General features: G+C 46.6%; 1 protein-coding gene across 1 annotated transcript; it reads left to right on the top strand.

Moving 5' to 3' along the window:
- Positions 1–1,767: 1,767 nt before the first annotated feature.
- Positions 1,768–17,122, top strand: LOC311518648 (sulfotransferase 6B1-like). Its single transcript, XM_084624636.1, has 7 exons — positions 1,768–2,143; positions 5,705–5,820; positions 13,774–13,863; positions 14,623–14,749; positions 15,522–15,616; positions 16,319–16,475; positions 16,972–17,122. Exons 1-7 carry the CDS (start codon positions 1,948–1,950, stop codon positions 17,100–17,102), a joined length of 912 nt encoding a protein of 303 aa, XP_084480762.1. The 5' UTR covers positions 1,768–1,947; the 3' UTR covers positions 17,103–17,122.
- The last annotated feature ends 8,412 nt before the right edge of the window (positions 17,123–25,534 follow it).

Genomic DNA, 25,534 nt, shown 5'->3' with positions numbered 1-25,534 from the left:
TAGATATTAGTACGTGTTTTAAATTTTTATTTTTCTTCTAACCATTTCTGACTTTTATGCCTTATTACTTGAACTCACTTAAAATACATCTCTTTGTAGTTAATAAACTTGTTTTACTGTTGACTCTTACGCAGTGTCTTTAAGTTGAAGTGTCTGGGTAGCTATTTAAGGTAAGGAGTTGGCATGTTATTCCATTAAAGGTGTAATGGATTTAATATATTTGTACGGTCCAGGAAAGGGCTGGGCAGTATGGGACATACATTTCTGGGGGAAGATACGGGGCTGGTGGTGTGTTGGGATCTCCCTGCAATATAACCAAAACCACTGCTTAACTTGTAATGGTAGAGGTGCTGGGGCTCACGCATCATGCAAGCAGCCGTGCAATGCTCCACGGACATTCCTCTGGCAGCTGAGTGACGTGGAGGCGGAGGGTTGCGCTGCTGCTTGCATCTCTTGTGCGCACAAAAGAACTGATGCGGTAAGTCCAGAGGCGATGGGGCTATGAACTGCCAAGTCCAGAGGCGCCGGAGCTCAGCCCCGGCACAAATTAAGCACTAACCGATACTGGTGAGAGCCCAGTGTAGCTAGCAGGCTGCGGTTACATGCAGACACTCAAGGTGTGGCTTGCATGCTGGGAGACTGTGAGTGGCCCACGTAGGAGCTGCTACAGCAAGGCGTCATACGGCACCCAAAATTGCAGGGCAGGGATGACACAACCCCCACTAGTCTGGATTGTGCCATGGTATATCGCAACTGGACATAGTAAAATTGATTTCTGACCTGTATCTGCAGTGTGGTGTCTCTGAAGAATACTGGTGAAGGGGCTTGATTGGATTCTGTTGAGTCCGCTGTGGACAGTGACAGATTCTTTTGTGGAAGGTTAATACACCTCTACCTTGATATAATGCGACCCGATATAACACGAATTCGGATATAACGCGGTAAAGCAGTGCCTTGGGGGGGGTGGGGCTGCGTGCTCCGGTGGATCAAAGCAAGTTCGATATAACACGGTTTCACCCATAACGCGGTAAGATTTTTTGGCTCCCAAGCACAGAGTTATATCGGGGTAGAGGTGTATTAGATACTGGGGTATCCAGCCTTTACAGTGAAGGCTGTCTTTTTGGTTTTACCTAAAACCCTAACTTGGCTATCAGTATTAGGCTTAGACGAAAAAGTTAGAGACAATCTTTACTCTGAAGAGATCCCAGTCTCTCTGTTTTAAAACCACTGTAAGCCTGAGAAGCAGTTAACCCATCTCCATTTAGTCCTCTCTCTTTCCTGTCATTGTGGCGACTCATCCAGTTTTACAACTTCTAGTTCGCACACAAACAGCAGCATGATTCTACATCAGCAACTCCCCAGGGTGCTTAACAGATACCTTTACCTTCGGTAAAAAGAACAGGAGTACTTGAACTACAGCTTATGCTCAAAATAAAAGCTTATGCTCAAAGAAATTTGTTAGTCTCTAAGGTGCCACAAGTCCTCCTGTTCTTTTTGTGAATACAGACTAACACGGCTGCTACTCTGAAATCTGTCTTTACCTTTGGTGGAAACTTAACAGCCAGTGGGTTAGGTGGAAGAGTATTCCATTCCACATGGAGACTGAGGGGCTGAAGAAGCACAATTTGTTTCTCACCCTTATCCCACTAGAAGTTTCTCCCATGACAATTCATACCAAAGGAAAGCGCAAGTTAAATGTAATGCTCAACACTGGCTGAAATCCATTACAGTTCATGACGAAGAGTTCACACCAGGAGCCTGTAAGTCAACACTTCTTTTAGTTTGGCTTTCCCTTATTGGACAAGAGAAACAGGGTGAGGCAGCAGAGAAGCCAGTGAGTTCATATGGAAGAGTTCCTTATCAGCCTCCTCCTCCCTCTCCTCCCAAAGAAAACTAGAGACACGGTTTAAGGGCAGAGTCTGGCAAAAGGCAAAGCAAACTCCAACCATGGCTATGAGCAGCTTTGCTAGGGAAATAGATGCAGTTCTTGATGCAGCTGAAGGGAAAAAAAACGAGGAGCTGCTGATCACGTACAAGGGGGTGCTATACCCTAGTACGTTGTGTTGCGCTGAGACCTTCCAAGCATTGGACACCATGGAAGTTAGAAAAGATGATGTGTTCCTAGCTGCTTATCCTAAATGCGGTAAGTCTGGATTTTTTTGGTGCAAAATTGAAAGAAAAGTGCTTAGATGTCAAATATATGTGATCATTTTCTAAGAATGCAGAAAAGCACTGAAATTCAAATGCTACATGCAGTAGTAAATCCTCATTTGTCACAGGGAAACAGTGTGCTTGTGAGCCATGTGTTTTCCTCCTCCGTAATTTCAGATGTGTGTTTAATCTAGCAGCGATAGACATGCTGCTGGCTGTAATAACTTAAATACAAAGAATCATGCAAGATTATGGTGAGCTTAAATATACAAGTGTCAGGAAATTTTAAGCTTTTGATTCCTATAGTTGCTGTAATTCTGCCTTTTTGTGCCTATGTAGCATTATACCTTCATATATATGGTGAAGAGATGGGGGTCAGTCCACAGAATTCAGAGCCAGAACAGAATCTGAACTGCCCCGAAACTTTGTTAATAACACACTAATGGCAGGCTTAGAGCTGTACACCGGTATAAAGAGGCACGGACCCCATCACTAGTTTAGAACAGACACAGACAAGACAGTTCAGACACAGGTGGGGGAGGGTGCAGGAGCTCCCGTTTGGAGCTCAGGGTGGGGATGTGGGGGGGTGCAGGAGTCAGGGCATGGGGTGTGGGAGGGTGCAGGAGTCAGGGCAGAGGGCTGGGGTCATGAGGGTGTGAGGGAGGTGCAGGAGACAGGGAAGAGGGCTGGGGGTGTGGGCTGGGGTTGCTCCCAGCTCCCTGCCCTGAGCGGCTCACGGCAGGGGGCTGGAGGGGGTATGCCCCCTTCCATGCCCTTCCCCAAGGCCCCGCCCCCACCTCTTCTCTGCTTCTTCATGCCAGCAAACAGCTTATCAGCAGCAGGGAGAGAGAGTGAGTGGGGGAGGGGGAACGCAGCACACTGGGGGAAGAGGCGGGGGAGGGGGGAGCTGGGCTGCCAGCGAAGCCTGCCCTGCAGCAGCAGGACAGAGCCCCGGGAGAAGGCAGCACCAAGCTTCTGCCCCCATAGGAGAGAGCGGGGAGCAGAGAAGAGCAGCCAGGGCCCCTTCCGAGCGTGGGCCCTTTAAATAGCCACTGGAGCCCCACCGCCGCTACCCCAGGGCTCCAGCAGCCAGGCTCTGGTGGAAATGTATGACTCGCATGAAAGACCCCCTAAGCTTATTTCTACTAGCTTAGGTTAAAAACTCCCCAGGCACAAATTCTCCACTGTACCTTGGGTTTCAGTAACGCTGCCACCACCAAGTGATTTAACAAAGAACCAGGGAAAAGGACCACTTGGAGTTCCTCTTCTCCCAGCAATCCCCCAAGCGCTTACACCCCCTTTCCTTGGGAGGCTTGAGAATAATATCCTAACCAATTGGTTACAAAATGATCAAAGACCCAAGCCCCTGGGTCTTGGAACAATGGAAAAATCTGTCAGGTTCTTAAAAGAAGGATTTTATTAAAAAAAAGAAAAAGAAAGGTAAAAATCATCTCTGTAAAATCAGTTTGGAAAATACTTTACAGGGTATTCAGATTCAAAACACAGAGGATCCCCCTCTGGGCAAAACCTTAAAGTTACAGAAAACAGGAATAAACCTCCCTCTTAGCACAGGGAAAATTCACAAGAAAAACAAAAGATAAACTAATCCGCCTTGCTTGGTTTACCTCTACCGGTTGCAATATTGGAGGCTTGGATTGGGATGGGTTGGAGAAGATGGATTTCTGTCTAGCCCCTCTCAGTCCCAAGAGAGAACAACCACACAAAACAAAGAGCACAAAGAAAACCTTCCCCCCTCCCAAGATTTGAAAGTATCTCCTTTCCGCATTGGTCCTCTTGGTCAGGTGCCAACCAGGCTATCTGAGCTTCTTAATCCCTTCCAGGTAAGGAGGAATTCTAGGCTACCCGTAGCTGTATGGTTATGACAACATGCCATTCAATACCCTTATCGAAGCTGTTCTTAGCCCAAGACTGATGATTTTTTCAGAACACTTGGTAATATTTAGGCTGGTGTCTGTTTGGCCCAGATCCACAAAGGAATGTAGATGCACAAACTCCAGACTTAGGTACCAAAGTCCTAGCTTTAGGCACCATTCCAATTTACAAATCCCCAGTTCAGCTGCTGCCTATGCTATAGACAAACTAAATTTACTCACCACCTCCATTTTTGCTGTAAAAGTCTCCCAGACACCTATGTTTCTTCCTCTGGGCAAATACACTGATGCCTCTGGGAGGCACCCAGATGCCTACCTCACACCTAAGCCCATCATGATCCTCAAGCCAGAGGCAGATAGGCACTGTCCCAGCTATCTCATCTGTAGGGCCTGATCCATTAGGTGTCCTCAGAGGCAGCCTAATTGCACAAAATGACTTGGGGGGGAAGGGGACGGATTATGTTTTTCTAAAAGATATGTTCTAGGAATTCTTTGGGGGATGTTTATGGCCTGTGTTATACAGGAGATCAGACTAGATGATCACAATGATCCCTTCTGGCCTTGGAATCTATGAACCTTTAGCCTAGTGTTTAGGATACTCACCTGGGATATGGAAGATTCCCAGATGAATTCCTCCTCTTCCTGATGAGAAGAAGGAACTTGAACTCGGCTCTCCCAGACTCATGATAGTACCCTTGCAGGGATCGTGTGATTGTTGGACAAAGGCATTCCTCTCCCAGTAATACTCTTTTTTTGCCACAGATAGTTACTCCTGAGCACAGCCTGTGCTCTACTCTTCCCTGCCAACCCAAAAGGAAGCATATGTGTAGTAACTGAGCTGACTGGGGAATAGAGAAAGAGCAGGTGGCAGTTTGAGGATGTTGCAGGGAAACCTTATCTTCACTTCTCTGTTCTTCAGTCTTGCAGCAAAGATCTCCTCCTCCTACATGAAGGAGATTCTGTGTAGCAACAAGATCTGAGTTACTGCACGGCAATAAAAGAACCACTGCACCAAGTCTCAGAGCCCAGGTCAATTGATTCAGGCTTACAGGACTTGGGACACGGAGCTAAAAATAGCAGTGTAGACATTTGTGCTTGGGCTGGAGCCTGGGCTCTGACACCTTCTTCCCCCACTGTGGGATTTCAAAGCCCAGGCTCCCCTGAACCCAGATGTCTACACTGCTATTTTTAGTACCACGAGCCTGACTCAGTTGACCCAGGCTGTGAGATTCAGTTGACCCAGGCTATTGGTGCCATGGGTTTTTTATTGCAGTGTAGGCATATCCTTACACTGTGTTCACAAGCTGTACATAGCAGAAGCAGCAGCCTTAAAGTGCTTACAAGGGTTGCCATTATATACACATAGGCAATGTAAATAAAGTACAGTTGTGCGGGGGATATACAACTTAACTTGTAATTGCCAAAGCACAGGATTTCAGTCTCGCCCCCAATGTTGCATTAAAGAGACACACTCAATGTAAAAATCACACTTCTGTCTGAAAATTGTGTACCTACAACTGTTACAAGCTATATAATGGAACACCTACAAGTTATATGGAGGACTAGTATACTGACTCTTTAGAAAGTTATGCTAGATATTTAACAGGCTACAGTTCTGAAATTCCTGCTTGGCTCCTTCTAACAGTTATTTTATGTTTCAGGAACTAATTGGATTGAACACATTTTAAATGACTTGACATCCGCAGTTCTAAGGAAGGAGGTACCACGAATAAAGCATTTACAAATTCTTGAATTTGGAGTTCCAGAAAAATTTCAGGTCAGCATGGACTAATTCAGGAAGTTTATTTTTAGCATCTAGTATTTTTTTAAATGTCTGTATTTTACAGTATCTCATATAAGTACAAAACACTTTACAGAGTGGGTATACACTTCCATATCAAGTAATTTGAAGTTAATTCTCTCAATTACTTTTTGTATGTGGGAACATGTTATAAAAGATTAAAACACGGGCAAACAAGTGTGATTTGAAATGAAATTGACTTTTGTGTACTAAAAGAACAGAAATTAATTTTAACTCTAATCTGGACCTCCTACTGCTGTATTAGAATTTCCAATCCTTAGTGTCAATTTTGAGTGCAATATTTTAAAAATCTTTTGAGAAGAAAAGGTTAATGAAGTCATTAGCTGATTATTTCTGATTTCTATCCATCCTAGTTTAAGGTGTGACTTTTCCAAAGTGAAGTCGAGCCTATGCCTAAGGGCTTGGCTACACTTGCAGATGCAGAGTGCTGGGAGTTAAACCGGCCTTTGGAGACCGCAGCAGGGAAAACGCTGCTGTGTGTTTACACAATCAGCTGCAAGCCCAGTGGTGTGGCCACATTAGTAGCTCTTGCAACGCCACCGAGAGCAGTGCATTGTGGTAGCTATCCCAATGTGTCAGTGGCTGCAGCGTGCTTTTCAAATGGAGGAGGGGGTGGAGTGGAGTGTGACACTTGTGTTGTGTGTATGTCGGGGGAGAGACAGTGTGTTTTGGGGGGCAGTGTGTGTCAGCATGCTGTCCTGTAAGTTCAGATGGCAGCAGACCCCCCCACCCCCCACCTCTTTCTCACACACACGTGCCTGGGCAGCAGTGGCATTCCACAGTAATGGTTTGCTTTGTGTCCCGGAGAAGATAAACATGCCGGCTGTCAGAAATGGAGCTTTGAAAGGGGATATCCGCTTGCCTGCAGCCATTACAAGCTACATACCACACAGACTATGCTGACAGCTTGTGCCACACCCTCTCAAAGAAACTGCGGAACCACCTGATCAACATCCTCTACAGCAAACAGGGAAAGATTAAGAATGAGCTCTCAAAACTGGATACTCTCATAAAAAACCAACCTTCCAGAGTTCAAAACAATGAGAAGAGTGGCCACTTGACTTCAGGGGATTATGAGATGTTTCCGGAGGCCAATCCCCGTGCAGTAATGCAACACGTCTCTCAGCAAGCTTTATGCTTCTCGTGGAGGTGGATTGCCAGGAGCGCTCCAGCTGCAGAGTCCAGGCGCTCTAAGTGCCTTGCCAGTGTGGACACCCAGGGCCGTCCCTACCCATAAGCAACGTACGCAGCTGCTTAGGGCACCAGCAGATTTGGGGCACTAAATTTCCTGGTGACCTAAGCAGCTGCGTGCTGCTCCAGGCCCTGCTCTGCCTCTTCCCCATGGCCTCCTCCTCTGCTCCGCCTGGCTTCTTCCCACTCCTGCTCTGCCCCAGCCCCGCCCCCACTCCACCCCTTCCCCAAAGCCCCTGCCCCTGCTCCACCCCAGCCCCCTCCCCACTCTCCTGAGGACTGCAAGGAGTTGGGCCCGCACTTACCAGCGGCAATAAGTAGAGCGACCCGGCCACAGCCTGCTCCGCTCCGCTGGCTCCCAGCCACACTGCCGGTGCGTGCTGCGGGGCTGTTCCCCCCCGGGCCCCAAGGCTGGGAGCCCAGGGAACAGAGCAGAGTGGGCTGGGGCCGGGTCACTCCACTTCCCGCCACCCCATAAGTGTGGGGTCGGGCCTGACTGCCCTGTACTCACCGGGTGGCAGGAAGTGGAGTGAGGGGTGAGGGGGGCCTGCGTAGGGCACCAAAATGGCTAGGGATGGCCCTGTGGACACCTCAGAAGTTAGGATGCCTGGGGCCGATATAATGCACTCTAACTTGCAAGTGTAGCCAAGCCCTACGTCTTTGCAAGGTCAGGGGAATGTGTGACTCTAACAGTGTATATGGCTGTGTGTGTGTCTATATGTTATAATTGCAAACCATGAGTAGTAACACCTGATGGACTGTTACTTTTCTTTATGTGGTTTTATAAGTAATGCACAAGATTGGGAGACAGAGTTAGGAGACCTGTGTCTGGCTTCAGGCGAGACATTTCATCTCTCCTCTATCAGTTGCCTCATTTGTAAAACAGAGATATTATTTATTTTTGTCACAGAGGTGCTGTGAGACTTAATTAATTACCGTTTGAAACTATTTAAGAACCTCAGTTAAGAGATCATATGGGCTGACAGCAATGGAGCAAAACCTGGGTAAAATCTGAGACAGTGTTGCAGGACTAAGGGTACGTCTATGCTGGCAGAGTTACTGTGCCGGCAGTTTCAGCGCCGCTTAGAGAGCATTGACGAGAAACTGCTGTTGTGTGTTCACACCGTCAGCTGCTTGCGTAACAGTGTGTTCACACTTGTGGCACTTGCAGTGGTATTCGGAGCGGTGCACTCTGGGCAGCTATCCCACAGAGCATCTCTTCTGCTACTAAGAGTTGTGGGAAGGCGGAGGGGGTCGCGGGGCATCCTGGGTCCTCTCCCAATGCCCTGTGATGCATTGCTTCGCATCCCAGCAATCCCTGTGCTTCCGTCTGCATTTGGCGCCATCTTTCAAAGGTTTGTGTACTGCGTGCCCTGCCTCTTCGGTCTGCAGGAATGGATCCCGCACTGTTGACCAATATGCTGCTCGCTCTGACCAACACGTCATGAGCGGCAGTGGAGTTATTCCTTAAACTACAAAGGCTAGAGGAATCTGACATTGATCTCACCACGCGTAGTAACTATGACACGAGATTGCTTGTGGCATTCACGGAGGTGCTGACCACAGTGGAATGCTGCTTTTGGGCTCGGGAAACAAGCACTGAGTGGTGGGATCATCCTGCACGTTTCAGATGATGAGCAGTGGCTGCAGAACTTTCGGTTGAGGAAAGCCACATTCTTGGGACTGTGTGATGAACTCATACCAGCCCTGTGGTGCAAGGATACAAGAATGAGCGCTGCCCTGCTGTTGGAGAAGCGCGTGGCGAGTGCACTGTGTAAGTCGGCTATTCCAGACTGCTACCAATTGGTCACTAACCAGTTCGGAGTGGGAAAGTCAACAGTTGGACTCAGGTTGACAGAAGTGTGCAGGGCCATTAACCACATCCTGCTCCACAAGACTGTGACTCTGGGCAACATGCATAACATTGTGGATGGCTTTGCACAAATGGACTTCCCTAACTGCAGAGGGGCGACAGATGGCACGCATATTCCAATTCTGGCACAAGACCAACTAGCCACTGAGTACATTTATCGGAAGGGGTATTTCTCTATGGTTCTTCAGGTGCTTGTGGATCACCGTGGGTGTTTCACGGACGTTAACGCATGACATATACACCTTTCGGAACACTGGCCTATTCAGGAAGCTGCAAGCAGGGACTTTATCCCCAGACCAGAAGATCACCGTAGGGGAAGTCAAAATGCCCACTGTGATCCTGGGAGACCCCGCCTACCCCTTAATGCTGTGGCCTATGAAGCCATACATGGGACACCTGGACAGCAGCAAGGAGCGGTTCAACAACAGGCTGAGCAAGTGCAGAATGACTGTTAAGTATGCTTTTGGCCATTTAAAGGCCCGCTGGCGCTGCCTCTATGGGAGGCTGTACCTGGCCGATGACAATATTCCTATGCTTATAGCTGCGTGCTGTACACGCTATAGTATTTGTGAAGGGAAGGGTGAAAGCTTGACACAGGGCTGGACCACTAAGGCTCAGTGCCTGGAGGCTGAATTTGAACAGTCAGAGACCAGGGCTATTAGAGGGGCGCAGCATGGGTCCATAGGATCAGGGATGCCTTGAGGGAGCAATTTGAAGCTGAAAGCCACTAAGATTTGTTGCTATGCTCAGGAGTGCAGTTCTTGTAATGCCAGGAGGTGATTGTGATTGGTGCAGACGATGCACTATGAAAGTGTAAGGAAACTGCCTGTTCCTTTGTGGGGCTCTCTTTGCTTTCAATTAATGGAATAAAGATTGCTTTCACACCAAAACAATTATCTTATTAAAAAACAACCGGAGGAGAGAGACAAACAAAAAAACACATCAGCACTGTGAGGGCTGGGGGAAGGGAGGGTCCCAGGATTGTTAAAGATTTGGGTATGTCCAGGTATCATATCCAACCTTCTCCTTTGGAGTACAGTGCAGCGGGTACTGTACTTCAGTAGGGCTAAACTCAAGAGGGACGAGTGTTGAGTGCAGTGGGTACTGGGAGTCCGGAGGGCTGGACTGTGGCGGGGCAGGAGTGGAATGCAGCGGGTACAGACTAGAGCCAGGAGGTTGATAAGAGTGTGTTGGCGGTGTCTGGGGGAGGGCGTGCATGGGAAAGAGTTTTGTGACAGTGGCTGCAGGGGAGGGTGAGCGAGGAGCTGCTCAGTTTGCAGTGCTAGTAATGCCTAGAGTGTGTCCGCTTGGCGCTCCATAACGTTTAATAGCCACTCCGTAGCTTCGTTCTGGAGCTCCACGTTCTCCTTTCAGTCCCTCTTCTCACTGTCCCTCCACTCCTTCAATTCTTGTGTTTCGGCTGCAGAATGCATCATGACCTCATGCAGAAAGTCCTCTGTAGTTCTTCAGGGCTGCTTTCTAATTCTGTGCAGCCTTTTAGCCGGTGATAACAAACAGGGAGGCTGGGCTCCCAAGGTCATATCTGTGAAGCCAAAATGCAACATTTTACAGAAGCAACACACAGACCACTGATTTAAAACCCAGCCACAGTTCACATACCTGTCACTAACTGGCTGACCCCAGGCAAGCACACATGAGCCACAACCCCCAAAATGGTGAGTAACTGTAGGGGCAGGGGAAATCAGTGTTCCAGAACTGTACTGTACACTGGACATGTGGCTCTTGGGGAGAACCAGCACTGTATGGGGGGGCCTTATAATCATTACTATCCCCACATTTTCCACAGGCTGTGTTCGTTATGGAAGATATCTCGCTGCTGAGGGTTAGAAGGGAATCAAGGGAGGGTCTTCTCCAAGACTGCGGCTTCCGCCCTGGTCCTTATGTGGCTCGCCTGTGTGTGGCAATGATCCGTCCCCCCATCCTAGTGATGGCAGAGTGGCGCGGGAAAGTTACCCTTAATGGGGCAAGAAATCAAGCAGCTCTGCCAAAGAACCTGTGGCAGCAGATTGCCCAGTATCTCCATGAGATCTCTGAGGCAGATTCCGGTGAAGTGAGGGAGTCAATCAACACCCTGTTCCGCCGCTCAGACTAGGCATTTGGTGGTATGCACATCATACAGATGCAAACCTGCTTTCTGCAACCCTTCTGCCCCCAACAACTCACTTCAGCGATTCCCAAAATCAAATCCACTTACCAGGGGCCTCCTCTCCTGTTTGCACTTTGCCAAGATCCGACAGCTGTGACTGGCTAACCTCCCGTGGGGTAGAGAAGAGCTCCAGGCTGCATGCATCTCTGACCTCCGAGTTGTCCTCTGCCTCTGGGTCTCCCTCCCCCTCCACAGCTCCTGCACTTTGACCCTGCGTTCCACAGTTCCTGCACTTTGACCCTGCATTGTAGTGTGTCCTGGTCATGGCCCCTTTCTGTCATGCATCGTGAAATCTGTCCGTAGGTATCATAATTCCTACAGCTGGAGCGCAGCTGGGACTGGACAGCCTCCTCTCCCCAAATGCCGATGAGGTCCAGCAGCTCGACATTGCTCCAAGCAAGAGATCACCTGGTGCGTGGAGCTGCATGGTCACCTGGAGAGATGCGCTGAGACCACTGCAGGCGTCACCGAGCAAACAGGAAGGGGACTTTCAGAATTCCCAAGGAATTTACGAGGTGGGGATGACGCTTGGTCACCTGAGGGCAGGGCAGTCAAGTTCAAACCGAAGACCAGAGAGGTGAGGACAGGCATCGTGGGACACCTCCCGGAGGCCAGTCGCAGCACGTAATCGACCAGGAGGTCTACACTGGCGCCGTGGCGCTGTAGCCCGGGTGCAGAAAGCTCTACACCTCTTGTCAGGGTGGTTTTTTTGCAGCGCTGCAACTGCACAGTTTCTGCACACCCAGTGGCGTGGCCGTGCGTGCACCTCGGGAGTTACAGCGCAGAAAGCTGCTTTACTCCGCAGAAACTTGCCAGTGTAGACAAGGCCTAAGGGAAAATCCCTAAACAGGAGGAACTGGTGTACAGCAGGAAAAGCAGTGGCTATTACAAGATACAAGGGAGTAGCCAATATAGCCTGTTGTTCTCCAGTTTAGTACATGAGAAAATTCACTGCTCATGCTTATCTCTTCCATGATCTACCCTGGAACTCTGCTCTACAGTGCACAGGAGGGTGTGGAGTCCCTCTGTGTTTACGTGTGTGTTTTCTGCAGCGGCAGCCACCGGTGCATGTTCTTTTTCTGTTGCTTTGGGCCTAAATATTGCCACATAAAATGGCACAAAAGCTCGCCTTTATAATTATAATGAATTAAGAGCAAGAACAATGCAAACAGCTTTCTTTTTTTAACTATCTGGCCTACGTATGCCACCTGCCTTGTGACAATTTTGAAATCTGCTAAAAATGATAGAATTCTGCAGAAACTAGGCTTTAATAACAATGCCATCTAGATGACATTATGAAGGATGAGAAGAACCAAGAAGAGAGACTACAATTTAACAATTACCAATAAAAATTCTTTCCATGCAAAATAGATGTTTAGATCAAATTTACACTGTGACAGACTGGATCACAGAAATCCCTTTGGGACTGCCAACTGATGTGCTGACACTACCCAAGAGCCTGGTTCCCATGGCAGCTTAGGACTTGCGTGTCCTGCCTGGTTTGAGCCAGACATGCTAGCCTGCTGCAAACCCAGACCCAGGTCTGAACCACGTCCCCTAAACGCTGCAGGCGTAACTGAAAACAGCTTAAGAAGTGTTCCTGTCTCTAACACTCAGATGCCCAGATCCCAATGGGGTCCAAACACCAAATAAATCCGTTTTACCCCATATAAAGCTTATACAGGGTAAACTCATAAATTGTTTGCCCTCTATAACACTGATAGAGAGATATGCACAGCTGTGTGCCCCCACAGGTATTAATACATACTCTGGGGGAATTAATAAGTAAAAAGTGATTTTATTAAATACAAAAAGTAGGATTTAAGTGGTTCCAAGTAATAACAGACAGAACAAAGTAAATGACCAAACAAAATAAAATAAAACACGCAAGCCTGTGCCTAATACAGGAAGAAAGTGATTACAGATGAAATCTTACTCTCAGAGATGTTCCAGTAAGCTTCTTTTACAGACTAGTCTCTTTCTAGTCTGGATCCAGCATTCACTCACCCCTGCTATTGTTACCTTCCTTTGCTCCAGTTTCTTTCAGGTATCCTTTGGGGGTGGAGGGCTATCTCTTGAGCCAGCTGAAGACAAAATGGAGGGGTTGAAATAGACTTTCTCTTGTGGCTGGACACACCCTCCCCGATATAGAAACCAGCTACAAAATGGAGTTTTGGAGTCACATGGGCAAGTCACATGTCCATGCATGACTCAGAACTTACAGGTGGCAGCCATTGTTCACATGCTACCTTCAACATCCTCAGGTAGACTTCTTATGTGGATTGAAGTCTTCCAAGAACCATTGTCTGTTAAGTGTTTCTTGACTGGGCACTTAACTTGCAAATTCCTTTCTAAAGAAGCTGACCAAATGTCTTACTAAGGTGACTTACAATCAAACAAGTACACAGCCAACATTCATAACTTCGAGAACAAAAACGATACATGCATACAAATAGGATGAATATATTCAGTGGATCATAATCTTTGCAGAGATATGTTACATGGCCTATTTAGCATAAAACATATTCTAGTTATGTCATATTTACTTTCATAAGCATATTTCCATAAAACATTATGGGGTGCAATGTCACATACACATATTATAAATTGTCAACATATTCGAGGTAGATATGTTGTGATTCCTTTTTTTTCACATATACTTTTTGTTTTCATTTAGAAAATAAAAAGTTTACCTTCGCCACGTCTTTTTACCACACATCTCCATTATGATAATATTCCCAAGGCTGTTTTGGGGAGTAACGCAAAGGTAAGTGAGCATTTTAATATTTGATATTATTCACTTTCCAAGCAACTCCCAGTTTTCCTCTGGCAAAAGTTCTCTACAGGATTGCCTGGAAAACAGGAATTCAGTTTCACAAAAAAATTCAAGGTTACAGCATTTGGTTTTGTTCGGCATTGGGATGTAACCAAGAACGGTGGAATTTTTTTTGTGAAAAAACAGATTGAGGAGAGCAAGGACTTGAACCTGGGTCTCTGATGTTCCAGGTTAATGCCGTAACTGTTGGGATTTTGGCTATTCTGAGATAGATGTGTGTGTGTATGCCTCTCTCTCCCTCCCATTTTAACCAGAAATGAATAAATTTCTGGGAAAACTTTTGGCCAGTCAGCATTTTCTGGTGAAAACCATTTCACTGGAAAATTCCTGACCAACTCTAGTTCTCTACTTGGCTTTTTCAGATCCCACAATCTGACATCTTTCACTAGAAAAGTGGAATTCAGTTTTTACTGGTTGTTGTTTGTAATTCACACAAAGGTCAAATCTTAGATCCCAGCCCTGCAAGGTGAGCTGTATAGGATAGCCCTTATTGCTCCATGGAACCCCCATGAAGTCATAGGGGCTCCAAGCAGGTGTAAGGTCTCTCCACACAAATCAATTTGCAGGATTGGGGCCTCACTTTCCAAATTTCAGTTCCTGTAAGAGCTGATACGTTTTTAATGCAGGACCCTTGAAATCAAAGGTTACCTTAAAATACCAAAGACTCATGTGCCTTTGCTGTTTTAAAAGGTACTGGTGTTACTTCGAAATCCAAAAGATGCAGCTGTATCCTATTACCACTTCTACAACAAAAATCCTGGGCTTCCAAATGTCAGCTCCTGGGATGAGTTCTTTCAGAAGTTCATGAGTGGAGAAGGTACAGTTATTAGATCTTTGCTATGTTTCTTAGTGGCGTTTATAAACACTCTAGTACAGTGTTCTCAACTCTTCTTTGGTCTGCAGTCCAAAAAGGGAGTCTGTGATCATCATGTAAAAACTAATCCCAAATGGATTCAAACTAATGATCTGGGTTGGGGAGGGCAGGGGAGCTGGTGCTAAGGAGTCAAAGGTGCTTCACTCTTCTTCAACCCTGAGCAATGCTCAGCACTCGGAGCATTGCTGTGGAGATATTCAAATGGTCAGGATGGTGCAGTATACAGGGATTCCACTTCATCCCCAGCACATAAAGGGTAAACTCCAGCTTTCCTTTTCTTTCTGGCAGGCATTATCCTTCTTGCGATTTCACATCTTAACAACTAGATTTATGAGTGAGTTTCTCCCCCTTTGTTCTCAGCTACTTACTGATTACTACAAAATGTATTCAAGAATTAATTTGTTGTAAACAGATTTTTTTTGAAACTTGTCATGTAGAAACGGTATAGCTTGATTATGTAAAAATAGTTGGAAGAAGAAAGTGAAAAGTCAAGTCTGGAGTGAATGACTTCCAAAATAACATCTGTCCCCTCCTCCCCCCAAAGAAAAAGAAAAAGGAAAAAAAAAGAACTAAGAACAGAGTACTGAAGGATTAGACGATCTAAGCTCTCCAGGACTCTATGTTGAAGTTAGCCTGTACATTTCATCTTGGGGCAATTTAAATATACTTTAAATTATCTTCTGGTTTTGACCTGTCTGCCTTAACTTCATTTTAGTCTGCTGGAGCTCATATTTTGACTATGCTCTTGCCTGGAACAAACACATGGATAAAGAGAATATCATGATCATCACCTATGAAGAAATGAAAGAGGTAAATATGTGTAGAAAGTTAAAAATGGAAAAGACTTATTAGGTCTTGTACTCAGTTCTGATACAGAATTGCTCCCTTCAGTATATTCTCAAGCATCTTGTCCCATCCAGTTTTCATTTTGTCCCAGGCAAAACTTTATTGTGCAGAGAACAGGTATATGATGTTGCAGCCTGTTTTCCCACTGGCTACTAGGCCTTCTATCTTTAGCCCAGCTCCCTCCTCAAGCACGACAGCCTTGATCCTGCAACATTAAGCACGTGCATGAGAGTGGTCCCATTGACTTCAGTGAGACTGTTCATGTGTTTAAAGTTAAGCATGTCCATGTTAGCAGTTTGAGGATCTTAAACTGTAAATTCTCTGGGTTAGGTAATGCCAATGCTTATATAGAACAATACTAATTGATGTGGCTAGATAAATGTTATCAGTAGTAATTAATACTAAAATAAAGAGATCCATGCAGAAGATTGAGAGCATTCACTTAACACATTGCCATTTGGGAAGGGAGGCACATTCCAAAATCTTATCAAAAGTAACCACCATTCCTGCAACCTCCTGCTGCTGAACTGAATATATTTCTCTAATGTTCTGCCCTTTGTATGGATGAGAATATTATCAACTACATTCATTTGACAAGATAGAGGGAAAATGTCTGGCATGTTTGCTTTAACTTATACATAACTCTATCGCATTTTTGTTTTTCAGAACTTACCTCAAGGAGTAAAACAAATAGCTGAATTTTTGGGGTTCTCTCTGCCTGAGGAGAAGATTCAGTCTATTGCAGAGAATGCCACCTTTGAATCAATGAGCAATAAATCCCAAGAAACACATGGAAAATTTGGTCCCATCCTTTTCAGAAAAGGTACATTTATACAGAGCGATGATAAGCCTAGAGTTTAGAACAGGTATCCAAATTGGTCAGGGGAGCTAATTAACATTTAAAAGGCTTGATAAGATGCATGACTGTTGTGACCATTTCAGGAGGTCCCAAATGCAGAACTAATGCATTTAATTCATAGCTGATAAAGAATTTTCTTCTCCTGAAAATGGACATCCCTAGCTAGATGATCACTCAGGCACTGAATGCTGTTCTTTCAAAATATGAGCTCTGTGGAAAATACCTTGGTTGTAAAAGGTGCATGCATATATACCTGTAAAATTTAGTGCAAAGGGTTTTCTTTAACCTAAAATTTTAAGAACACCATCCACATTGAAGCCTCATATTGATTTGAAATGTGGCAATAAGTTCAGTCATTCCAACTGTTTGTGTCAGCATTTCATTGTTATCTACCGCTACCTGACAGGTGATCTTATACTTCCAGGAATATTTATGAGTTTATTTCATTGTTCTTTTGCAGGTACTGTTGGAGATTGGAAGAATCTGTTCACTGAAGCTCAAAGCCAAGAAATGGATGCCAAATTTGAAGAATGTTTAGCAGGAACGAAACTGGGAGCCAGGCTAAAATATGATAAATACTGCAAATATTAAATCCTTGAATATCAGAATGACATTAGCATTTACTCAGAAACATCATCTATTTTACTACCTTTTGTTTGAGAACGTAGAGATTAAAATAATTAGCCTTTCACGCAAGAATTTTCACACAAAAAACAACCAAACCCAAGACACAGTAAATAAGGCTAGTGGTCCAAATACTGCCCATCTGTGACTTATTTAGGCTTAGAATCTCCTGTGCATAGTGGCACATGAGGCAACCCACTTTTCCTACTGCTGCCTGTCCAGAACAAGATGTTTGACTCAATTGTAAATTGTCTCCATGATGGCAACAACTTTTGCAATTGTTTTGCAATAGGCCATTTTTTATCTTTCATGCCTTCTCTTCCCTCCGGGTGGAATCCAATAGAATGCTACGACTACACTATGCAGCTTTTAGCAACACGGCTGTGCCGCTATAGCCGTGCTGCTAAAAGCCGCGCAATGTAGCTGCTGTTTGTCGTCAGGAGAGAGCTCTCCTGCCGACAAAAAAATTCCACCCACAACGAGCAGCAGTAGCTTTGTCGGTAGGTTCACACAGGCACTTTTCGTTGGTAAAACTTTTGTCGTTCGGGGTGGTGGTTTTTGTCATTCAGGGGGTGTTAAAAAAATGTTTTGCCAACGAAGTCCCAGTGTAGACACAGCTAAGATATACCTTTGTGCTTCTGCCTTGTGGAGAAGAAAGAAAGAAAATTGATGGAAGCCCTGGCTCTGGGCCTGCCGGATCTCTCTCAGCCATTTCAGTTGTATGTACATGAACGAAAGGGGGTGGCCCTAGGAGTGCTTACACAGCTGTTAGGAGCATGGAGATGTCCCGTGGCTTATTTTTCTAAGCAACTGGATCAGGTTGCGAAGGGTTGGCCGGCATGTTTATGGGCACTCGCAGCTACTGCCCTAGTGCTTGAGGAAGCCGAGAAGCTAACATTGGGAGGGGTTATGCAAATCTATACTCTCCATATGGTCCGAGCCTTATGGATGCAAAGGGAGGGCTTTGGCTCACCCAGGCTCGGATTGCTCGGTACCAGGCTAAGCTGTTAGAGAACTCTGAAGTCACCTTACAGCCTTGCCCCTCCCTTAACCCAGCCACTCTCTTGCCAGAAACAGAGGAACAAAAACATGACTGTTTAGAGATCATAGATGTCCAGTACTCCAGCTGTCCGGATTTAAAGGATATACCCCTCCCAAATGCAGATTATGAGTGGTACACTGATGGTAACAGTACTGTAATAGATGGGCAAAGGAGGGCGGGTTATGCTGTTGTGACCCTCCATGACACTGTGGAAGCTGAAGGTTTGCCTGCTGGGACCTCTGCCCAGCTTGCCGAACTAATAGCCCTGACCCGTGCACTTGAACTGTCAAAAGGAAAGCGGGTCAACATTTTTACTGATTCAAAGTATGCTTTTGGTGTGCTGCATGCTCATGCTGGCCTATGGAAGCAAAGGGGAATGCTGACAGCCCAAGGCTCCCCAGTCAAGTATGGGCCCCAAATCCTCCAGCTCCCAGAAGCCATACAACTTCCCGCGGAAGTGGCGGTGGTACACTGTAAAGCCCATCAAAGGGAAGATCAAGATGTGGCCAGAGGTAACGCCCGGGCAGATAGAGAGGCTAAGCATGCTGCCACCCTGCCATCCCCTCAGACTGAGGACGCCCATATGCATGTCCTTATCCCATCAGTAGGGGAGCTTCCAACCCCTCAGTACTCTGGGGAGGAGAGACAGCTAACTGACAAACTCAGTCTCCGGGAAAAGGAGGGATGGCTCCATTCCCCGGAAGGGAAGGTCCTCTTACCAAAGGGCCTGATCCGGCCAGTGCTGCAGAAACTGCGTCAAACCACTCATGCTGGCAGGGAAGCACTTATCCAGCTAATGGGAAAATACTTTATCACTTCTGGACTCCTACCCCTGGCTGCCCAGGTACAAGCGGCCTGCTTAGTCTGCCAAAAGAATAACCCCCGACCGGGACATCCTGTGCCACCAGCTGCCCTAGAACCCACTCCGGGCCCCGGACAAGTGTGGCAAATAGACTTTACTGAGTTTCCCGAGTTTCCCCGGACCCAAGGGTTGTCTCCTTGTCATAGTGGATGGCCAGAAGCCTTCCCATGCCGTAATTGCACTGCCAAAACAGAGGCCCTCAAGTTTGTTAAGGAGATCATTCCTCTCTTTGGACTCCCCCTGTGGATGGAATCTGACAACGGGACACATTTCACGTCAAAAATCATTCAAAGCGTCTCATATGCCTTACAGATCCCCTGGAAACTCCATACGCCCTGGAGACCGCAAGCCAGTGGTGTAGTGGAGCATACCAATCAGACCCTTAAACGGCATCTCTCAAAAGTGTCCCAAGAAGCCTCACTGCGATGGCCTGATGCTTTGCCCCTCATCCTACTCTGTATCCGCCTTCTCCCTAAGGGTAGATTAGGGTTTAGTCCCTTTGAAATTATGTTTGGAAGGGCATGGCCTATGAATGGCACCCCGGTTCTGTCAGGGGAATGGGAGCTGGGTAACGGTTTGTCACAGTATATGTGTTCCCTGTCTGCTGTTCTCTTGTCTCTTCACAGGTATACCAAGGATTCCCAGCCTCTCCCCTTGGACTCTCCCGTCCACTCCTTACAGCCCGGTGACTCCGTGCTTGTTCGTACCTGGAAAGACGAGCCTCTCCAGGAAAAGTGGAAAGGACCCTGTTGATCTCCCATACAGCAGCAAAGATCGAGGGACACAAGAACTGGATCCATCACTCTTGTCTGAAGGCAGTACCCGCGCCCTCGTCAGCAGAACAGTGGACCGTCCAACTTGCTGACTCCTCATCTAGTGACGATCTCGGGCTAAAGCTACTGTTTAAAAGACACAAATAGTGGGCACCTTAACGCTAAAATAGGCCCACCCAGGTACTGGAGACCCTGGGTTAAAAAGACTCTGGTGATAATTAATTGGGTAATATTGTTATTCTCTGTATTGTTACCCAATTATTATTATTATTTGTTATTGTGAATAACCCATTGTTATTCTCTGTATTGTTATTTCCAAACCATGCATATCGGGAGCATAACTCCTTTGTTTCGCTTGCGCACCACGTTGCTACTTTAACAAACCAGACTGGTTGCTGGGTATGTGCTCCAACTCCACTGTCCCCCAAAACGGGAATGCCCATTGACATGCTGCCCTTGATCCTAGCAGAATTAGCCGCCACCAAAGAGCAGGAAAGAACGAACTCGCCGTTCTGAAATAAGACCTCTTTACAGCAAGCCACCTATCAGGACCAGGAGTATTCAGTTGCAGTATTCACTGAGGGAATGTTATGTTTTACCCGAAACCAATCTGATCACTGTGGGCGTCCTGTGGGGAAAAGCTCCTGTGTTATTACACAGTGGGCTGATGGGTATTGGATAAAGACCAAAACGGGAGGCCAACAGTGTGGGTGTAATGGTTCCTCCCCTTTTAGGGAAACTCTTACAAATAATCTTACCACAAAGGAAAAGAAATATAAATATAAAAGGAAATATAACTTGCCGTCCAGTTAATATTGCCAATGTAGCAAGCCAATGGTGGGTTTGTAGTGGTCCCTATGGCGAGTGTAATTTGAACGGCGCAATTAGAAATGCCCCCACTTGTACCCAATCAGGAGGATGGGATGCCCCCTTAGGGGCATATGAACTGTTTGGAAAAGCAGCTTTAAATATCCCAGGAATCCTCTTAGGAAACAGTCCTTACTGGGCCCTACAGGGTCACTATTTTGTATGTGGCCGAAAGGCTTACAAGGTGCTACCAGCCGACTGGACAGGTAGCTGTTATATAGCTCATGGAGTTCCTCATCTGTCAATAGCTGCCACACTGCCCAAAGGAAAGATTAGAAATGCCCGAGACACCTCTGTTGAGTCACGAGAAAAGACCCTGCGGTGACTGACTACGGCATTGGAGGGCAATATGAAGAATTCCCTTACAACCGAGAAGCTTGTAGGGTGCTCTGTACTGGGAATAGCGCCACTGTTTACCGGGCCAGCCATGGCATGCATAGGCCGCTATACTGTAAGGCTGCAAATGGTACTTGAGAAAGTGGCCTTAGAGTTAGAGGACTCAGTTAGTGATTTAGGGTCAGCAGAAAAACATTAAATAAAGAGGTACAGCAGCTCAGGACGTTTTCCCTCCAAAACAGGCTGGCTTTGGACTATCTCTTGGCATCCCAAGGAGGGGTTTGTGCCCTCGTCGGGCCCCGATGTTGTGTATATGTAAATGAGAGCAGCTTTGAAATCTATGAAAAGGTGGTACAGGCTGAGGCCCATGCCCGAGCCGAAGCACAGGTTGCCTATACTGCCCCAGAGAGCGATTGGTTGCAAACCTTGTTTTCAGGCTGGGGTTTGTCGTTTTGGCTTGGTGGTTTATTTAGCCTGTTATTGAAACTTCTCTTTCCTGTATTGCTTGTATTACTGGTATTATGCTGTGCAGTATCATGTGTCAGGGCCCTTTTGAAAAAATTAATAAGTCATTCTCTTCAGGGCTATCACAAAGTGCTTATGCAAAGTCCTATTGTAAAGACATAAGTAGCCCAAGTGAGAAAACTCAGAGCCAAGGTTGTTGAGTGTTCTCAAAGGAGGGAGTTGTTGGGGACACTGGGACATGGCCACTAGGTAACTCGAGGGAATGGAAGATCACGAGTGTCGATGAAGCCCCTTCGCACTAGGCCCAAGTGTCCTTGCCCCCCCCCCACTTGCCTGGAGGCACTCGCAGCAGTTATGCTGAGGATCTGCAACAATATGTTGCAGAGTCAGACTGCCTGAAACTAAGCAAGGCCGAACAGGGCAGATATGAACGAACAATGCTGAATAAAGCAGTTTTATGTATGGTTTAACAAATGATACAGAGAACAAGGGAACTAGCTGGGAACTGAATTGGCTGGCTATATGGATACTTAGGGCAGCTTGCTATTAGATAAGTATGCTGGGAAAAAGGATGTCTAAAAGCCTGTGTAACTTCCTGCTCTGTGTGCAGGATTTGAGATTTTATTCTCCCCGTACCTTTTTGCAGCTGCAAATAAACTTTTCTGCTTCTCCACCCCGTTGTGATTATAGGGTGTAGCACACCGGGTCGCGAACCAACCTCAGCTGTTGTTTAGCCTCTCGGCACTGGGTGCCAGCAACAGTGTTGTGAAGGCCAGTACTATAATGGGGTTCAAAAGGAAGCTAGATAGATTCATGGAAGATAGGTCCATCAGTGGCTATTAGCCAGGATGGGCAGGAATGGTGTCCCTAACCTCTGTTTGCCAGAAGCTGGGATTGGGTGACAAGGCATAGATCACTTGATGATAACCTGTCTGTTCATTCCCTTTGGGGCACCTGCCATTGGCCACTGTCAGAGGACAGGATACTGGGGTTGATGGACCTTTGGTCTGACCCAGTGTGGCCGTTCTTATGAGAGGAAAATTCTGCGCCTTAATGATGCATTTCCCATCATTTGCACTACACTGGTGGCAAGCTGAAGACTGAGAAGGTGTGCTTAAGAGTTCTTGCTGCTTGCATGTTCCTCAGTGTGGCCTGCCTTTGGAATATCTAAGAGTATGTCTACACAGCAACTTCACACCTGCAGCTGGCCCGTGCCAGGTGACTCGGGCTTGCCGGGCTAGGGCTGTTTCACTTCTCTGTGTAGATATCTGGGCTCAGGCTGGAACCAGGGCTATTGGACCAGCGAGGTCCCAGAGCTTGGGCTCCAGAACGAACCCCGGAAGTCTACACAACAGAGTAGAAACAGCCTCCCCGCAGCCTGAGCCATCGGCGCCAACTCTGTGGGTGCTCCGGGGCTGGAGCACTCACTGAGAAAAAATAGTGGGTGCTAAGCACCCACCGGCAGCCCCTCTATCAGCTCCTCCCCAAACCCCCAGCGCCTCCCGGCGAGCCCTGCGGATCAGCGCTTCCCACTCCCACCCTGCACCTCCGGCCCACCGCAATCAGCTCTTTTGTGGCGTGCAAGAGATTGGAAGGGAGGGGGAGGAGCAAGGATGCAGTATGCTTGGGGGAGGAGGCAGGGCTGGGTGGGAAGAGGTGGGGCAGGGGTGGAGTGGGGACAGGAAGAGGCGGGGTCTGGGTGGGGTCTTGGGGGAAGGGGTGGAGTGTGGGCAGGGCCTGGAGCGGAGCTGGGGGGTCGAACACCCTTCAGCACTTTGAAAAGTCGGGGTCTGTGTTCTGAGCCCTGTAAGTCCAAGTCAGCCAGCTGTGGGTTTTTCTTTGCCGTGTAGACATACCCTAATTGAATGAGGAGCTCATGCTGGAGGATGATAATAATTTCATGGCTATTGTTGAGGGTGGTGATAATGAACATGCTGTAGATTTAAACAGGTAAGGACATGAGTTCCAGGCTTGCATTGTGGAGACTATTCTACTTGACTATACTTAGTCTTTTGAATGAGTGTCTTGACAAACCTGGAGGGACATTGGCTTACTGAACCCAAACCACTATCATTTCGTGGTCCTGGGGGGAAATAGAAAAGCAATGTTATTCCAGGTACCAAAAAAAAAAAATAATACAAATAAAACAGGTCTGCCGTCCTTACTAATGTTGAATAACACATCCGAGACAAAAAGAGAGGATATAATGAAATCCACATTCTTCCCCCCTCAAGCATCACAAGCCAAAAGCGATGGGGTTAATTGAAATAAAGGTTGGTCCTCCAATCCCAGAGTCAGTCCAGCAGGAGTGTAGGCCGGTAGCAATATTCGTGTCATCACCATGCAGCTTAGTTTTTCTAATGATGGGCCTAGACCCTAGATCCACAATCATGATTGCTGATCTGCCCTCTGCTGGTGGAATATTTAATTTGATTTGAGATCTTTACTTCATTGATTGTAGCTTTTTCCTTATGGCTTGGTTTCTGTATGTGCTGGGGCTGTGAAGATATCAAATATTTGAGTATGTTTTGTGCTGTGTGCATGCTGTATTTAACTACATTAAACCTTCTTGTATCACTGTGCACAATGTAATTCTAGTATCCTCACTGGATTAAAATATGCTGCATAACCTTCTGTGTTGTATCACATATTTGTGTTGCAGCACATAATTTTGTTGGGACAAAATGCACAACTACTAGAATGTAGACATCCATGTAAATCCGGAGATCTCTCTGCCTAGCTCTGGCTTTTTCACACTGTCTACAGATCCAGAGGAGGAAGGAAGCTGGAGACCCCTTGGGAAGAGGAAAGAGAGGCTCGTGGAGTGAGAGCCCCGGTGATTGGTTGGGAAGCGGTAGGTGAAGTAGTGGGGGAGGAAGGATGAGCTGCGAGCAACCCACCAAAGAGGAAGTGATGGGGGCTGGGTGGGGGAGGCAGACCATCTGCAGAGCAAGGAGAAAGAAGCGGTCTTCAGGTAGAAGAGAGTGAAAGGGGAGGGTAGGTGGTGGGCAAGAGCCTACAATAATATGTATAGAGGTGGGGATTGTCTGTGGGATGGGGGAGCAGAGAGTGACACTGGTAAGGTTTTATTTTAAAAGTGCTTGTTCTATTTTAATAGCTGTGATCTCTGGGCATTGATAGCCAGTTTCAGATCTTTGTTCTGAAGGCCATGCAGGGAATTTTTCAGTCATTCTGAAAAGCTGATTGCTGTTGCAGAGAGCTGGGAAGAAATGCAAACCTTGTTTATGTTAAAATTGTAAATAGACCACTAATTTACAAGACTCTAGTTACCTAAAAATAAAGTTTGAAAGTCAGTATTTAGAGCAGGGGTTCTCAACCTTTTTCTTGCTGAGGCCCCCCTCAGCATGGTGTAAAAACACCAGGGCCCAGTGGGGGCAGGAGGGGGACTCAGGGTTCCGGGCCGGCGGGGGGACCCTTGGGCATAGGCATAGATTTACTTCTATTTGCGGAAGTGCTGGGGCTTGGGGCTCCAGGTTTCAGCCACGGGGCTCCACAGCCCCCCTGAAATGGCTCACGGACCCCCCAGGGGGTCTGTGGACCCCAGTTGAGAACCACTGATCTCGAGTATATTGCAGCTTAGAAAACCCTGATCTGCAGAAAGTCTGGAAAATCTCAGTCAAGTTACCAACTCTAAATTCATCTTTGCCTTTGTTATCATCCTTATTTATTCTCCACTTACTAATGGGCAAACCCCCACTACTTGCTATAAAAACGACAGACAAACAATCCCAGGCACTTCTCTTGCTTCCCCTGTGAATCTCATTCTCTGCACCTGAGAGGACAAAAGGAAACAGCTGTTGGACTCAGGGGAAGGAGTCTTGACCTGATAGTCTGGTCAGTAATCTGCTAAAGCATGTGGTGAGAAAGTTTGCTTTGCAACTAAAATAGTGTCTTAAGTAGATATTAGTACGTGTTTTAAATTTTTATTTTTCTTCTAACCATTTCTGACTTTTATGCCTCATTACTTGAACTCACTTAAAATACATCTCTTTGTAGTTAATAAACTTGTTTTACTGTTTTTGTTTTGTTTTAC

This window comes from Lepidochelys olivacea, assembly GCF_965140295.1.
Source record: "Lepidochelys olivacea isolate rLepOli2 genome assembly, chromosome: 3".
Taxonomy (NCBI): domain Eukaryota; kingdom Metazoa; phylum Chordata; order Testudines; family Cheloniidae; genus Lepidochelys; species Lepidochelys olivacea.
Note: the sequence above shows the minus strand (reverse complement) of the source record. Positions and strands in the feature narration are given on the sequence as shown.